General features: G+C 42.4%; 1 protein-coding gene across 1 annotated transcript in view; it reads left to right on the top strand.

Annotated features, from left to right (window-relative positions):
- The window catches only part of NISCH (nischarin), a 48592-nt gene that overhangs the window by 12108 nt on the left and 18902 nt on the right, over positions 1-17582 (top strand). The window contains exons 4-11 of the mRNA XM_075939424.2: positions 1719-1767; positions 4228-4391; positions 7607-7702; positions 9935-10030; positions 10696-10848; positions 13564-13632; positions 14134-14319; positions 14574-14702. Of these exons, the coding sequence (XP_075795539.2) occupies positions 1719-1767; positions 4228-4391; positions 7607-7702; positions 9935-10030; positions 10696-10848; positions 13564-13632; positions 14134-14319; positions 14574-14702 (942 nt within the window). The remainder of the gene's footprint in view (positions 1-1718; positions 1768-4227; positions 4392-7606; positions 7703-9934; positions 10031-10695; positions 10849-13563; positions 13633-14133; positions 14320-14573; positions 14703-17582) is intronic.

Raw genomic sequence — 17582 nt, forward strand, 5'->3', positions numbered from 1 at the left:
ATATTTAAATCCCCCGCGGATTTCCCTATTATGACCTGTAAAATTAGCATGCCCCTTTCGGAAAAGGGGCCAGTGTAGACGTAGCCTTAATGAATACTGAATTGAGATTCATTTAGTTTCTATTACATCCTCCATTATAAATTAGCTGAATATTTCAAGGTTAAGTTTAACTGTTGCTTGAAGGTTTACTTTTGATACTGTTTTTGCAGGGATTTCTTTGTGTTTAATAGAGAATTAATGAAAAAAATCTTACTACTTTTGCCTTGTGTCAACTGCCTTTGAATTTCCATAGGACCTTTCCTCATTGTGGGTGGGAAATATTTAATTCCCTGTCTTGGTGTCTTTCATTCCCCTCCTTTATGGACTTGGTGAGGTAGTAGTGTTAATGTCCCTCTGTTGACATTTTTTTTTCTCTTAATCTCCCTTCCATTTACACATTTACCTGTTGATTCATGGGGCTGCATTAAGGACAGGGTGGGGCAGACAGCACTTAAGCTGTCAAAGTAAATGTGAGGAAGAAAAGCCTAGAGCAGGGCTACACAACATGTGTCCCATGGACTGCCTGCGGCCTGTTTGTTTGCGGCCCGTACGGTACAGTTTGGGTTTATGCAGGGCTCAACATGTGGCCCACGAGTGGGATCCTTTGAACGTTGCCTCTACTGGGAACACGCTGCACAACAGCGAGTCAATAAAATGGTCTTCTGTTGATATGCGTTTTAGTAGTTAAATGTCTGGACTGTCATTGCTCATTAAAAGTGCTGTCATAAGGGTGGAAATCAAGTAAATATTTCATTTTATTAATATCGGCAGAACTGACTTAAATGGAGCCTGTGTGTTGTGTTAATCTTGCCTTAATCTTTGTATTCATGCCTGTAGGAGTGAAAGAAGCTATTTACATATATATTTGCTGGGCTTGACAAATAATACAATCTACTTGCCCGTGGCGAGTAGATTGTAATCCGGAAGAGCTGGGTTCGGACGATCTACGCGTGCGCAGATCGCCGGACAGTGCGGCTGTCGAGCAGGGCTCGCTGCGGTTTGGCGAGCCCTGTATATTTGTATATATTTACATATGTGCAACCACACTTAAGTTGCTCTCGGCATGTGCTGTGAGCATCGTGGTCCCTGGGGCTTCCAAAGTTGAGTAGCCCTGTCCTAGAAAGAAGTGAATTAACTAACTATAGCTATCCTTTTCTTTTGACCTGTGCAAGCCAATGAAGGCATCTTTTCCATGTTAGTGGTGTGTAGTCTGTCTGACATAGGAGAGGAAATCTTGAAAGTTTAATACATGAATAGCTTATTCCAAGATCTCTTTTCAAAATAGTGGACTTGCTGTTTCTCAGTTCTGAGTGATTACTACAACCTGTTTAAGGAATGAGTTTACTTTCAAGTAGTGCCAGTGTTCTTGGTTATATTTACTCGAGTATCTGTTACATTGAATAGAGTAAAGACATCTGCTTAAGAATGAGTGTATTTATCTGTAGTCTAATGCTGTCTCTGGCTTTTTAGGCTCTTAATTTTCAGAATTATTGCAAGCTGTATCTTTAGTGACTTTAGTATTTAAAAAATCCATAGATGTAATTATGGCCTCAGTACTTCATTTTTAAAGATGTTTCTGAAGATCTAATGTGTTAGGTTTTTTGATAGTCGTTAGAAGTGCTCAACATTTGAAGAATGGAAAACATTTAAATTAACTCAAAGTGGTTTGTTCTTTGCAGGAAATCAATGGGATCACAGCTGCACTGGCTGAAGAGCTCTTTCACAGAGGTACTGTAACGAGTTGCATAGAATTTAATAGAGAATGGCATGCAGACTTTCTTTGAACATCTTTCTCTCTCCCCCTCGCCCCCCGCCCCCCCCCCCGGTCTCCTATTTATTTCGAGTTTCCTTATCCTGTAATCATAACTCCGGTCATCTGAAGAAGTGGGCTGTGCCCACGAAAGCTCATGATACTATCTACATGTTTTGTTAGTCTATAAAGTGCTACCAGACCATTTGCTTGCTGTTTTTTAAATTATTTTTATTTGAATATACATGGGGTGACGTGTGTCCAGGCAGCTAGATATAGAGTTCCCTTTTGAATGTTGTAGATCATGTTTTCTCTGGTGCTTTTTTTTTTCCCTTCCTTTCCTTTCCTTCCCGTCTGTCTCTTGCTGTGAACTCTTCCCTGTTGGATGCTCCTTATTTTGGTACGAGCAGTGCTGGGCCATTGTCCATGCTGGCTCGTAAAGTTGCTCTCAGCAGCTAAATGGAAATGTAGCAAATAGGTACTTCCATGCGTGCGCAGACCCTGCCTCTTGGAATGGACTTATTGGAACGTGTGTCAAACTCTGATATGATGAGAACTGAATGTCCTCCTCACCAGGAAACTACCTCAAACCTCTTGCTGTGGCATATTCCAACCAAGGATGTAAAATCCCATTTAATTAGTTAACCAGTTAAACATAGTGTTTAACTGATTAACCATTCACATCCCTAATTCCAGCACTTCCTCTTGTAACTTAAATGTAAGTTTTTGTTTTAGTGCAAGCTGAAATAGAACTTAATTTGCTCACTGCATTCATTTGTGGCAATTTTTTACTTCTAACTTAATAGTATACTTAACCTCATAATTCTGCATTCTAGTCAGCTTTTGTTCCTGAGACTTGGCGACAGAATGCCTTTTCCATTTGTGAAGGGAATTCTTGTGTTCTTGCTGCTCATGGAGCTGGTCTGTAATGAAGCGGAAGGGAACTTGTGAAATGGTAAAACCATTTCAGAGGGAGTTTACGTGGATCCGACTTATGTCGGATCCCTACTTACGAACGGGGTGAGGGAACCCCAAACTAGCTGCGCCTTCCCCTTCCGAGACGCGCCGTAGCAGTCCCACCGCCCGCGTCCTCCGCGGCGAGAAAAGCCACTCAGCGTCTCCCTGGTCTGCTGGGGGGGTGCCCCCCAACAGACCAGCGAGACGCGGAGCAAAGCCGCGGAGAACGCAGGTGGTGGTACTGCGGCGTGTTTGGGCGGTCCCGCTGCTCGCGTCCTCCGCGGTGAGAAAAGCCTCTCCGTGTCTCCCTGGTCTGCTGGGGGGAGGGTGCAGCTAGTGCGCCCCCTCTCCTCCCCCCCCCCCCCCCCCCCAGCAGACCAGGCTTTTCTCGCTGACGCCTTTGGTAGAGCAGCTGGGGAGCTGCTGGGTTGGTCCCACATCACCGAGGTGTGGCGCTACTGGACCAACCCGGCAGCGCCCCAGCTGCTCTGTCCCAGGCGTCCAGATTCAGCCGCTGTTGAAACTGATCAGCGGCTGATTCCAGGAAGCCCAGGACAGAGCAGCTCTGCCTCAGGCTTCCTGTAGTCAGCCGCTGGTCAGTTTCAGCAGCGGCTGACTTGGGAGCACCTGGGGCAGAGCAGCTGGGGTGCTGCCGGGTTGGTCCAGTAGCGCCGAGGAGACCAACCCGGCAACACCCCAGCTGCTCTGCCCCAGGTTTGTCCGATTCAGCTGCTGCTGGTCAGTTTCAACAGCGGCTGAATCTGGACGCCAGTTCCGACTTACATAGAAATTCAACTTAAGAACAAACCTACAGTCCCTATCTTGTACGTAACCCGGGGACTGCCTGTATTACGTTGTCAGAACTCTTTAAAATAATAATTACAGGACGTGCAAACCTCATTAGATGTATATTGATGTATAGTAGCAAAGCAGAACCTGGCACTGGTTTGTAAGAATGAGTCTTCCAAAGTCTGCAGTTGGCCTTCCTGTGCTCTCATGGAAGCAAGTGACGGAGTGCTTTTGGAAATCACATCCATAATCCTTAAAGTTTGTTATGAAAACTGATGCTTGTCCTGTCCCTAATGTCTAATAACCACCTCTGAGTGAGGAGAAATGCTAGCAATTCAAAATCAATGTATTTGTGTACTATTTTCTGTATTCCCCTTTGTATACAGCAAATTCTGGGAAGTCTGCAAATATCATTTTTGTTAAAAGGAATAACTTCATGAAGTCTGTAGTTTTCAGTTCTTCAAATACTTGTTTAAAATGGCAACAACAAAAAAATGTTGCTTAAATACTTTAGTCAGAGCTATGGTATAAAGGGCAATCAGACAAATCTCCAGCCTGAGACACCCACCACATAATTCTGTTTTGCCTCTACCCTAGAATAATGATGAAAATCAGCTGTTTCTCCCTTTGGATGAAATCTTAAAATATTAGGCCTCCATGTTTATCATCACTGTGTTTTTGGCTTTTTTCAGGGGAGCAATTACTAATGGCTGGAGAGGTCTTCAACATCAGACCATTACAGTTATATGCTATCACTCAACAACTGCGGCAGGGGAAACCTACATGTGCTAATGGAGACGCCAAAACTGATCTAGGTCATATACTGGATTTCACATGTAGACTCAAATATTTAAAGGTAGAATGTACTGATGTAAATAACGTCAATGTCGTTTTCTGCAGTTCTTTTCAAGTCTTTATTTGTGTACATTAGAACTTAATAGTGCAGTGTTAGTGTCACTTAATCTTTTGAAAGCAAGGAAACTCCAATGTTAAGGCTGATTAGGTGCCCTAGAATCTTTACCTTATTGTGCCTAGAAGTAACACATTAGCAGCTGATATTTTTCTGCATGATGTGGCTTCCTCAGAGTCCCATTTTAGGTGCTTTGTACATAGGCATACAACCATGTAACCTTTCTGAGCATTGGTTGGCCTTTGGGGGTGCACATAACTCTGTGATACTTTCTGTTTAGTGTAGCGTTTATAGAAACTTTGTCCATCTCATCATTCTTACTTCATTGTTTTTATATCTGTAATTATAAATAGTTACTGTTCCATTGGGCAGATTGCAACCGAGTTTCCATTGAAAACCAATTTTAGCCCCTTATTATCTTAACAATAAAAGCTCGTGTGGCATCCTCAAAATTGGTAGGCTTAGGCCACATCTCCATTTATCATGCCAGAGATCGATCAGCCTGCTTTTGATTTAGCAGCTCTAGTTAGCAAATACTGAACGTGGCTCCAGTCACAGCAGTACTCCACACAGTTATAAGGAGTAAGGGAAGCCGATGGGAGCGTTTGCTCCCGTTAGCCACCCACTATGAAGATCGTGCCAAACTCAGCTGAGGTAAGCCAACTCTAGCTATGTATTTTATGTAGCTGGAGTTACGTACCTTAAGCAGGCCTTCTGGGTCTAGTATAAATCTTGCTCTCAGTCTGGAGCCAAGGCAGGGTTTTTTCTGCCAAATTTGAAGTGACCAGAAAAGGGTTTCCTCAGTTCTGAAGTAGTTAAAATAGAGGGTATTACATATCCAATTAAAAAGGCAGATTTTTTATGCTTTATAGCAAAGAGAAAACAGCTTCCCTGTGTCTTGCCTGACTTCTGATTTAAATCTGTCCGGTTGATCATATAGCTTCAGAAGACGTTTAATTGTAAAGGAGACCTTTCAAGAATATTTAAAAGTGAAAGCACTTACAGTATGAGCTTGCACCCTTAATGCAATGAATCAAATTAAATATTAATGTAATCATTAATTATGAATCCTATTACATATTAATCCATTTTTTGTCTGGGATTAGAATAGTTATGTGTCACAGAGCAGTGGCCAGGAACTCCAGTCCCTTACTAGGCAAAAATGTATGGCTGGGGAGACTATGCAGCTGTTAGAAGCAAAGCTGTGCCTGCAGTTCCCTTTCTGTGGAGCTTTCCCATTTCCAGCATTGAAGCTCCTATGGGGGGGCGGAGGGAGAGGGAGGGACACCCCTCCCCCCGTGTTCTTTGGCCCAGTAGTGTTGTGTAACCCTGTAAGCTCTGATAGCTTGTGCCTACAGCATGTCAGCTTTTTCAGAGCTTGCAAACCCCAAATGAGTCCAAGCAAGTAATGCACTCACTGCAGGCTTCTCAAATTCAGATGTTCATGGCAAGTGTTACCGAACTGTCTGCATTGGTACTGATATTAAGTGAAGACAAGCAGATAACGCTAATTTGGAGTTACTAGATTTACACAGAAATCCAACATGATACTCGCTTTTTTTCAATCTCTCAACTTGGAAATGTTTTATCCTACTTGAAACTCTGAGATGGAAGTGTGTACTTTTTAAATTTTGTTTCAAGAAGAGAGTTGATTTTTAATTCCTGGGAATTAGGGTGTCAATTAGCTTAGAATGGAAAACTAATTCCAATCTTAACTATGAAGTCTTTTCCATAACTCTAGGTGCTATAATGTATAAACACAAGGTGGCAGCCTTAGGCAAGGGCTCTAAACTTAAACTCCTGAGCCACGCGGATACCTACCTATATTCCATGTAGGCAGCATTATTCCCATAGGAGGATTTCTCCCATTGACATTAGCACCTCTCGCAGAGATGGAATTCGGGATGTCCACATGTAGTTGACTATACGATTAACCCATAAACCCAAGCTTATCGGTTAATCCTGGTGACTACGTGCATTTCTTCCTCCGCCCTCTACTTGCTAGGTCTTTATTAGAGGTAGTAAGGCGCGGAGCCAGTTCCCTGCAGTACAGGCAGTCCCCGGGTTACGTACAAGATAGGGACTGTAGGTTTGTTCTTAAATTGAATCTGTATGTAAGTCGGAACTGGTGACCAGATTCAGCCGCTGCTGAAACTGACCACCAGTTCTGACTTACATACAGATTCAACTTAAGAACCCCAAGTGTCCCCAAGTCAGCTGCTGCTGAAACTGATCAGCGCTGATTCCAGGAAGCCCGGGGCAGAGCAACTCTGCCTCGGGCTTCCTGTAGTCAGTGCTGGTCAGTTTCAGCAGCGGCTGACTTGGGGACGCCTGGGGCAGAGCAGCTGGGGTGCTGCTGGGTTGCTCCAGTAGCACCGCTCCTCGGTGCTACTGGACCAACCCAGCAGCACCCCAGCTGCTCTGCCCCAGGCGTCCTGATTCAGCTGCTGCCGGGTTGGTCCAGTAGTGCCCAGAGCAGCGCTGCGGGACCAACCGGCAGTGCCCCAGCTGCTCTGCCCCAGGGTCTGGCAACAAAAGCCTGGTCTGCTGGGAGGGGGGCACACTAGCTGTGCCCCCCCCCCCCCGCAGCAGACCAGGGACACGGGGAGCAAAGCCGCAGTGGCAGCGGGGTGCCGCGCCGCGGCTGGGGCTTCGCTCCCGGTGCCCCTGGTCTGCTGGAGACCGTCTCCAGCAGACATGGGGCACCGGGAGCAGCTTTTTTTGCCCCGGAGGTCGACCGCTGCCTGTGAGCTCCGGGGCGAGAGAGCCCCGTTCGTAAGTGCGGATCCGACATAAGTCGGATCCACGTAAGTCGGGGACTGCCTGTACTTGCTCTGCGATACTCTGCTGCTGACAGGAGAGCATCTTCACTGAAGCACTACAGCCGCAGTGTTTTAAATGTAGACCTGCTTCAAGTTCAGTTCCTTGCTTTCTCTATTTGGCTTTTGCCTTCAGTGTTTTTTCCCTTTGTTTTTTAAATGCTAAATTGTGTTCAATTGTCATTAACAGTGGAATCATTCAACTGCTTTGGCTATCATTTTGGAAAATTTGCCATTATTGTATTTATATGGTTCAGTCTCTGTCATTTACAGCAGACATTGATAAACGGATGCGTGTTGACTGATTTTGTTTGTTAATTCTGTCTTTAAATTTGATGCTAGGTAAATGGCACAGAGGGACCTTTTGGAACCAGCAACATTCAGGAGCATCTCTTGCCTTTTGATTTGTCAATATTTAAATCTCTTCATCAGATAGAGGTATGCTTGAGACACTGTTGGTTCAGAAATTTTCCAATGGCTGTTCAAAAGTAGTCTAGCGATACCATTATTGCAACGTATCACTTAGTATTGGTGAGCTTACATTTACATTGGCTTGGCACTAGAAGTAATTACAATGTTTGTTTATAAATTTTTATTGTTTATATTAATTATTAATAAAGGAGACAAGTACCACTTTCTCTAGCTTGGGAAAGAAGGATGCTAGACTAGATATTTAGAATAGCTCATTTTGTACTTCCCCTAAAAGAGCAGGATTCATAATAGAATTACAGTAGATCTTTGTTTCAGATGTAAAAATCAAAATCACTTTTGTGATGATCTTCCTGCTGCTTAGAAAAGATTAGTAGGAAGTTTTAGCAAGGTGTCGTGTTACTAAAACATCTTTATTTGTTGAAATTCCAATATTTACAAATAATACCGTGAAATAAAATGTTTTTACAGTGTACTTCGAGGTGCAGTGCTTCTGTTTGTTAGTTTAGTTAATTTGAAAAAAATATTTAATTACAATTGGTCTGACAGTGCAGTTGAGACAGTTTCTGTTACATGAAATGAATGGCTGCTCATGTATTACATCATAACTTGCTTACCAGACAGAATATTTACATCATATGGAGATGGCCAATGTCTGTACTGTTATGAAATATAGAACAATAGTGAACTCTCATTTTCAGGGTACAGTAAATGTTACAGATTCAAAGACACTGGGGTTATAATGGCAAATGCATCAAAGAAAGCATTAAATCAGCTAGAAGAACTCTGATCAATCCATATAGGTTTATAGATTCCAAGGCTGGAAGTGATCACTGATCATATGATCTGACTTCCTGTATGACAGAGGCCATAGTGGTTTTTAAACTACAGGGCATGACCCAGGCATTGGGTTTCATTGCTGCAGGGGGATCAGGTGACCAGCAGGGGTGCTAGGACAGACTGTCTGTCTGTCCTGGTGCCACAGACTGTGCTGCACCCCAGAAGTGCCTGGCTCCTAGGTGGCATGGGGAAGTGCGCACAGGGCTCCGTGCCCTGCCCCTGCCTTGAACACTGGCTTTGGACTCCCATCGGCTGGTAATCTACTGCTAGCTGCTTCTGGGGCACCATATGGTCTGTGGGGCCAGGAGAAGCAGGAAGCTGCCTTAGCATCCCCGCAGCATGGCTGACTGGGAGTCGTTCAAGGTAAGCCCCTCTTTCCCCAGCCTTGATACCCCCAAAGCCGGACCCCCCCTACACACCAAAGCTCTTATCCTCAGCCCCATCCTGGGGCCCACACTCTACTTCAAATTATGTTCGGTCACAGGCATCAACAGTTTTCTTCAGTGGAGTCATGAGGGAAAAAAAAAAGGGTTGAAAAACACTGACATAGATGTTTCCCAAAACAATTGCTAGAACCTATCTTTTAGAATAGTGGCAAAAAATTGTCAATGGTGAAGAATCCCCCATAATCCTGTGTAAATTGTTCTGGTGATTGATTATTCTTGCAAATAAGGTATGAATTTATATAGTAACTCTGACTTTGTCTAGCTTCATCGCTAAAGAGCCCATTGTCAAATGTTTGTTTCCCTCAAAGGTACTTATAAACTGTAATCAAGTCACACCTTAACCGTCTCTTTGTTAAATTTAGTAGATTGGGCCCCTTGCGTTTGTCACTATAAGGAAGGTTTTATAATCCTTAAATAATTCTCCTGGCTCTTTACTGAACCCTTTCAATTTTAACAACATCTATCCTGAAGCATTGGTGCCAGAACGGACATACGATTCTAGCAGGGGTCACATGAGTCCTAAATGCAGGGGTAAAATTGCCCCTCTACTCCTGCTTGAGACCCCTGTTCACACATCCTCTGGTTGCTTTAGCTGTTTTGGCCACACTATCAAACAGGGAGGATTTATTCAGCTGCTTATCTGCCTCCAGCTATGTAGACTGCTGTTGTGATCTCTGGCCTCAGGAGGTCTGGTGGCTCGTAACTACAGTGTGTTCAAGTGTCATCAACAGTGGAATCCCTCAACTTCTTTGGCTGTCATTTTGGAAGGTTTTTTGTTGTTGTATTTTTATGATTCAATCCCTGTAATTTACAATATACATTGATAAATAGATGTGTATTGACTGATCTTTGTTTACTAATTCCATCTTTAATGTCACCAGCCTCTCATTCCTTAAATTCTAATATTCATGTACTTGTGACTTATTTTATAAGGCTGTATTTTCCCTTTAAACAGATAAATCACTGTGGTGCAAATCTTATTAAAGGGCTGACTTCATCAAAGCACACTTTAACCACCATGAGTGTTCGGTTTTCAGCAACCTCCATGGAAGTAAGTGAATTTTTTTAAGGCTGACAGTTGTTCAAAGCTTGTCCAAAAGCGATGCAGTTGCAGGAGTATTTGTTTGAAGTCATGTCTTTCTGTGTCAAGTTTTCCTGTGAAAGCCATATGACTGAAGGGTCCTATATTACCTTGAAGGGAAATGTCACTTCTGTACATTGGAAGGGATTGTTTATCATCTGTGCACTGACTCCTTAACAGCTGTTTTTTCAAACAAAATGTTGACAGATTTTAAGAGATCTTTATTAGAGGGAATTAGTTATTAATCCATAACTGTTAATCCATAACTGATTATTTCCTGCTTATTCAGTTCTCTGCACTCTCATTGGCTGAGGGGGGTGTCTGGTATCCATGACAACTGTAGTTATTTCTCAGTAATCTGAGTGTCCATGCAGTTTCTTTGCTTGGAGAAGCTACTGCTGTCTGAACATCCCATCCTTATGCTCAAAATAAGCGTCATTCTTGGAGTTGCAATCCTGAGAGTCCAGATATTAAATTCTATTAAATTTAATCTGAATGTTTTCTGAATTTAATCTGAATAGTTGTCAAAGTTTCTTCAGTGAACTGGTGCAAGACTTGCTTTGAGAACTATTTGTTTTCCTTGAAGGCGTAGATGTAATGCTTTAATAATGTTTTTAATTGTCTGTCTTACACAGGAAATTCTAGTGCCTGAGGCTTCTGAATTTGACCATTGGGAGCCAGAGGGTGCCCTTTCAAGTTGTCCTGTGACAGCGGTTATCCCAACTTGGAGGACTTTAACAACCTTAGATATGAGTCACAATCGCATATCTCAGATTGATGATTCAGTGGTAAGACATTATGGAGCTTAGTCTTCAAGACATTTTCTTGTTTTAAAAAAATACATAGCAAGCATACTGTGAAACAATCTAGATAGCTGGCAAGGCTTGAAATTTACATTAGAAACTTCCATTTGTCTAGAGGGTTTCTGTTTGCACTGATATTTTTTTCACTTAATATTATACAATGACAATCTAAATCACAGAAAAAGCAATTAGCTAACCACAGTGAAATCACATGATTAATTGAAATTAATTGTGATCTTAGTTGTAATCCCACAATTAAAATAGAATATCAATTGACATTAAATATTTTGGATCAATTTCTACATTTTCAAATATATTGGTTTGTTACAATATAGAATACAAAGCATACAGTGCTCACTTTCTATTTTTATTGCAAATATTTTCACTGTAAAAATGATAAAACAGTATTTTTCAATTCATGTCATACAAATATTGTAGTGCAATTTCTTTATCATGAAAGCGCAACTTACAAATATAGATTTTTGTTGTTGTTGCATAACAGCAATTAAAAACAAAAGAGTGTAAAAGGTTAGAGCTTACAATTGCACTCAGTCCTACATCTTGTTCAACCAATTGCTTACATTTATGGTAGATAATGCTGCCTGCTTCTTATTTACAATGTCACCTGAAAGCGAGAAAAGATGTTTGTCTGGCAATTTTGTAGCCAGCATTGCAAGGTATTTGTTCCAGTTATACTATCCTCTTCATGCTTTGGCCACCATTTCAGAGGACATATTTCAGTGCTGATGATGGTCATTTAAAAAAAGTGTAAATTAAATTAGTGACTGAACTCTCTGGGGGAGAATTGTATGTCTCCTGCTTTTATTTTACTCCCGTTCTGCCATATATTTCATGGTATAGCAGTTTCAGATGATCACTTAGCGTGTGTTCATTTAAAGATGCTTTCACTGCAAAACACAAAGATGGTACTAATGTGATATTTCTGAGGATAGCTACAGCTCTCAACCCATGGCATGAGAACCTGAAGTGCTTTCCAAAATCTTAGAGGGAGAAGTCATCAGGCATTTTCAGAAGTCTTAAAAGAGCACACACTATTACGGAAACTGCAGAACCCAAACCAACAAAAAAGAAAATCGCCCTTTTGCTGAAGGCATCCAACATAAATGATGAAAACGAACATGTGTTGGTCCCCATTGCATCAGGGTATTTGAAAATGCAAAAGACAGCCAAAATATTTAAATAAATGGCATTCTGTTTAACAATGTGATTAATCACTTTTTTAATCACACAATTAATTACAGTCAACTTTTAATTTCTTGACAGCTCTAAAAGGAATAATTTTGGAAGCTGCTTAAGCAGGTTTGTTTGAGGGCAGAAACTACTGAATTAAAAGTCGATGGCATTTTCCGTAATGGGGATGTACTACTTGGAACTATGTTCTTCCCCGCAGTGGGGACATGGACCTGCAATTTTGCAAAATCGTGTGGTAAAAAATCAAACATAATAAATTCGACCTCAATTCATAGTGTAGACGTGGCCTCAGGCAAAGCCAGGGCACTGGCAAATGCAGGTGCATATGCAGCATGTTGTGATTGATTAGTTAAATTTCAGAAGAGCTGCAGTGTTCGTGCAACTTTTACTGTTCAAACTAGTCTTATTTTTAACTGTTTATAAAAAATAAAATCCTGTTCTGGGATAGGTTTTGTCAGTGTTTTCAGCAATCTTGAATCCCACCAGTTCTAGTAACACACTTGATAGTGTTTTCAATATGAAAAATCTTCTGAACATGAAGACCACATCCTAAGTACTCAGTCGAGCCATTGGTTCCTTTGTTTTCCTTTCCACGCGGCTTCTCAAATTAAACATAATTAAAGTAAGCTGTGGTTTTTTCAGCTGTCACTGCTATAATGTATATGCACCTCACAAACAATTAACAAAATTTTCCTCGTAACCCATATGTGAGATAGGGAAGTAGTTATCCTAATAATGTAAACGGGGGAATTAGAACATAGATTAAGTGGCTTGTCGAACGTCATTAAGTCTCTAACACAGGCAAAAAATAGTCTCCGTTTGCAAGGTCCAAGTCGAGAGACTTTACCTCACTGCATTCCTTCCTCCCTTCAGTTTTTTTGAGCAAAGATTGATCTTTTGGGAGATGAAAACCAACACAAGGATATAATGCAGGCAGCATCACACCAAGTCTCTGAATGAGTATCAGTAATTACTTTAATTCTGCAATATGAATGAGTTTGAAGGTTAGGGTGTAAATAGGATCTAGAGTTTATTGTGGTTTTATGAATGCTTCAGTGAGATACAAAGTTAATGCATGAACTGTAGCCATAAGAGCCAAGCTCATCTGACTCTTGCGATTTTTAGCTTTATCTGGTTTGCTGCATAACCCAAATACTCACTCCTACTGAGATGAGCTATCTTAAATGAACCTGGGCTGTAATGCATGGCTCAACTGGGAGACAGCACATTAAAGAATGAGTATGAAAGCCATCATTTCTTGACCTCAGTTGTCAAAGAAAAGATGTTTTTTTTAAAGTAGTGCTTGATGCCACTTAAGTTGTTAAAATACCATATTCGGTGAGTGAGGGTTTTTTAAATTTTATTTTGCTCAGGACATAGAGACATGCCTTTTTCTTATTCATTAATCAGCTCAAGGCCGGGAAATGTGGGCAGATTAACAGAAGCTAAATGACATTTTACTACATAAAATCATTTCTTCTCTTCCAGAAACTAATCCCGAAGATTGAATTCCTAGAATTGAGTCACAATGATGTGTCACTAGTAGAGAATTTACAGGTCAGTGACATATTTGAAAATTGAATTTTGTCTCCAAAGTCTTGGAATGTGAGAGCACAGAGCTGCTTCCTTTGGACTTTGGTATTGGCTGATTTTCTCATGCATCGTCATTAACTGTAAAGATTACATCCGGACATAATTAAAAACAATTGGGGCAGGCTTCCTCTTCCATGTTCCACCATATACCACTTTCAGTCCTCTGTTTTCCGTCTTACATTTTTTTCTTCTTTCACCAATTTACCTCCATTTTTATTGCTTTGCACAGCAGCTAGCTGGCAGTGAGGGCAGCATGGGTCTGTAGAACTGAGCTGGGAGGATCCCACCCTCCCTCCATCAGGCCCACATAGATGAATAATACCATCCATATATTTTTCAGTGCTGGCTACTATGTAGTGTAATCTTGCACACAGCTGGGGGGTGAGCATTACCATGTCTCAAATACATGTTGTTTAATTTGACTGAATTGGTGTGTGATGTTACTGTGTTCTTTTCGTGTTGCAGCATCTTTACAACCTCATTCATCTGGACCTATCCTACAACAAAATTGCATTGTTGGAAGGTGTCCATACAAAACTTGGGAACATCAAAACTCTGAATTTAGCTGGAAACCTCCTGGAAAGGCTATGTGGCCTTAACAAACTATACTCACTAGTCAACCTGGATCTGAGCAACAACAAAATAGATCAGGTAACTACTTAGTTTCATTTGAAGAATACATTTAACTTTTAAAAAATTATCCTTCAGATTATGGGCAATATGTTTCAAAGTGAGTGGTTTCAGATAAATAAGTTAAATACAGACATAGTAGGTTTTTGTGCTTGCGGTTATGATAGTTTTTCTGTTTTATTCACCATATGTTTCGTCTACATGTTTATACATACGCTAACTTTCAAATAATGCAGATTTGAGTGACACCTACATTTATATATTACAATTTTCAGATTGAGGAAATAAGAAACATAGGAAGCCTTCCATGTTTAGAAAAGGTGATTTTATCCAACAATCCTTTGAGCATCATTCCAGATTACAGGACCAAAGTGCTAGCCCAATTTGGGGAAAGAGCCTCAGAGGTAAGCCATATAGAATTTGTATTTGATTTCAGCACTTAAAAAGCTTTTCATTTCTTTTAATCTGTAGAGAAAACAAGTAGCTTTGGGTGGTTGGCACAACTGTCAAACTAGTTTGCAAAAATTCCCTTAAATGTTTTAAGAACATAAGAACGGCCATACTTGGGTCAGACTAAAGTTCCATTCAGCCCAGTATCCTGTTCTCCAACAGTGGCCAATGCCAGATGCCCCAGAAGGAGTGAACAGAACAGGGAAACATCAAGTGATCCCTCTCCTGTCATCTATTTCCAGCCCCTGATGCAGAGCCTAGGGACACCATTCCTGTCCATTCTGGCTATAAGTACTGATGGACCTAACCTCTATGAATCTATCTAGCTATGTTTTGAACGCTGTTAAAGTCCTGATCTTCACAACATCCTCTGGCAAGGAGTTCCATAGGTTGACTGTGCTGTGTGAAGAAAAACTTCCTTTTGTTTTTTAAACCTGCTACCTATTAATTTAATTAGGTGACCCCTATTTCTTGTTATGGGAACAAGTAAATAACTTTTCCTTATTCACTTTCTCCATACCTGTCATGATTCTATAGACCTCTATCATATCCCCCCTTAGTCTCCTCTTTTCTAAGATGAAAAGTCCCCATCTTTTTAATCTCTCTTCATATGGCACACATTCCAAAACCCTAATCATTTTTGTTGCCCCTTCCTGAACCTTTTCTAATGCTAATACATCTTTTTTGAGATGAGGTAATCACATGTATATGCAGTATTCAAAATGTGAGCATACCATGGATTTATATAGCGGCAATAAAATACTCTGTCTTCTTCTCTATCCCTTTTTTAATGTTTCCCAACATTGTTTGCTTTCTTGATTGCTGCTGCACACTGAGATTGTGTTTTCAGAAAACTACCCACAGTGACTTCAAGATCTCTCTTGAGTGGTTATAATTAAATTAGTCCCTATGGGTATGTCTACACTACAGAGTTAATTCGAACTAACAGACGTTAGTTTGAATTAACTTTGATAGGCGCTACACAGGCAAACCGCTAGTTCGAACTTAATTCGAACTAGCGGAGCACTTAATTCGAACTAGGTAAACCTCATTCTACGAAGACTAACGCCTAGTTCGAATTAAGTAGTTCGAATTAAGGGCTGTGTAGCCCCTTAATTCGAACTAGTGGGAGGCTAGCCTTTCCCAGCTTGCCCTGGTGGCCACTCTGGGCACCATCAGGGAAACTCTTCTGCCCCCCTCCCAGCCCCGGACCTCTTAAAGGGGCATTGTCTGGCTACAGTGCCCGTGCCAGGTGCAAGCCTGCCAGCACCCAGCCAGCAGACCCTGCACCTGGCACGGGACGAACCAGCCACCCGCTGCCACCCAGCCCTCCGCCTCTTCCCGGGACCAGGCTGGTGGCTCCCGGGAGCCTGCCCATGTCCGCAAGAGGCGGGTGCCCCCAGGTCTAGTGCGGACATCGTGGACCTCATCCACGACCTCCGCACTAGGCACAGGAAAGTGGCTGTCGAGGGTAGGATAGCTGCCAGCCTGGCCACCCAGGAGCAGCTTTGCATGAAAATCAGGGTGGTCCAGTGAGACCCCTGACCCTGAGCGCTGAGTTTAGAATGGCCGTCCTGGGTCAGACCAAAGGTCCATCTAGCCCAGTAGCCTGTCTGCCGACAGCGGCCAACACTAGGAACCCTGGAGAAGATGGACCGAAACAATGACCAAGCCATTTGTCTCGTGCCATCCCTCTCCAGCCTTCCACAAACAGAGGCCAGGGACACCATTTCTACCCCCTGGCTAATAGCACTCCATGGACCCAACCTCCATGAATTGATCTCACTTCTCTTTAAACTCTGTTCTAGTTCTAGCCTTCACAGCCTCCTGCAGCAAGGAGTTCCACAGGTTGACTCTTTGCTTTGTGAAGAAGAACTTTCTGTTATTAGTTTGAAGCCTGCTACCCATTCATTTCATTTGGTGTCCTCTAGTCCTTCTATTATGGGAACTAATGAAGAACTTTTCTTTATGCACCCTCTCCACACCATTCATGCTTTTATAGACCTCTATCCTATCCCCCCTCTGTCTCCTCTTTTCTAAGCTGAGAAGTCCCAGTCTCTTTAGCCTCTCTTCATATGGGACCTGTTCCAAACCCCTGATCATTTTAGTTGCCCTCCCCTCTCCCAGCCTCTCTCTTCCCCTCTCCCACCTCCTTTTCCCAGTCTCCCCGAGTTTTGTTCAATAAAGAGAGATTCTGTTTTTGAACACACGTGTCCTTTATTTTGTACATCAGCAAGGGGGGCTAGGGAGGGGTAAGTGGAAGGAGGTGAGGGAGGAATGGGGTACGAGCCCCCGATGGGGAGGACTGGGATGGCTCTGTGGGCTCCTCGGGGTGGAAGCTCTCCTGCAGCCCCCCAATTTCTCCCCTCCCCCAAATGGCAGCCTGCGGCAAGTGCAGCCGGTCTGATGGCCGAGTCCTGTGATATGCCGAGTGTGGGCATTCAGGGCACTCCAAGCCAGGACTGCTTTGCTGTCCCTCATCAAGTTAGACAAGCGAGCGGGGAACCCCTGAGAACTGTCTGTCCGGGGTGGGGGTTGGGTCCCTTTAAGCACAGCCCTCAGCTAGCCTGAGACAGCAGCTCCATGCTCTAAGTCCTAATCTGATGCCCTGCCGGCACTGCTTCCGGCCATCCTTAACCTCGGTTCAGGGTCCACTCAATGTGGACATGCTAATTCGAATCAGCAAAACGCTAATTTGAACTAGTTTTTAGGTCTAGATGCACTAGTTCGAATTAGCTTAGTTCGAATTAACTAATTCGAATTAAGTTAGTTCGAATTAGTGCTGTAGAGTAGACATAGCCTATCATTTTGTACTATTATACTTCTGTGGCCAG

Source organism: Pelodiscus sinensis, chromosome 11 (genome assembly GCF_052426305.1).
Source record: "Pelodiscus sinensis isolate ZL-2025 chromosome 11, ASM5242630v1, whole genome shotgun sequence".
Lineage (NCBI taxonomy): Eukaryota > Metazoa > Chordata > Testudines > Trionychidae > Pelodiscus > Pelodiscus sinensis.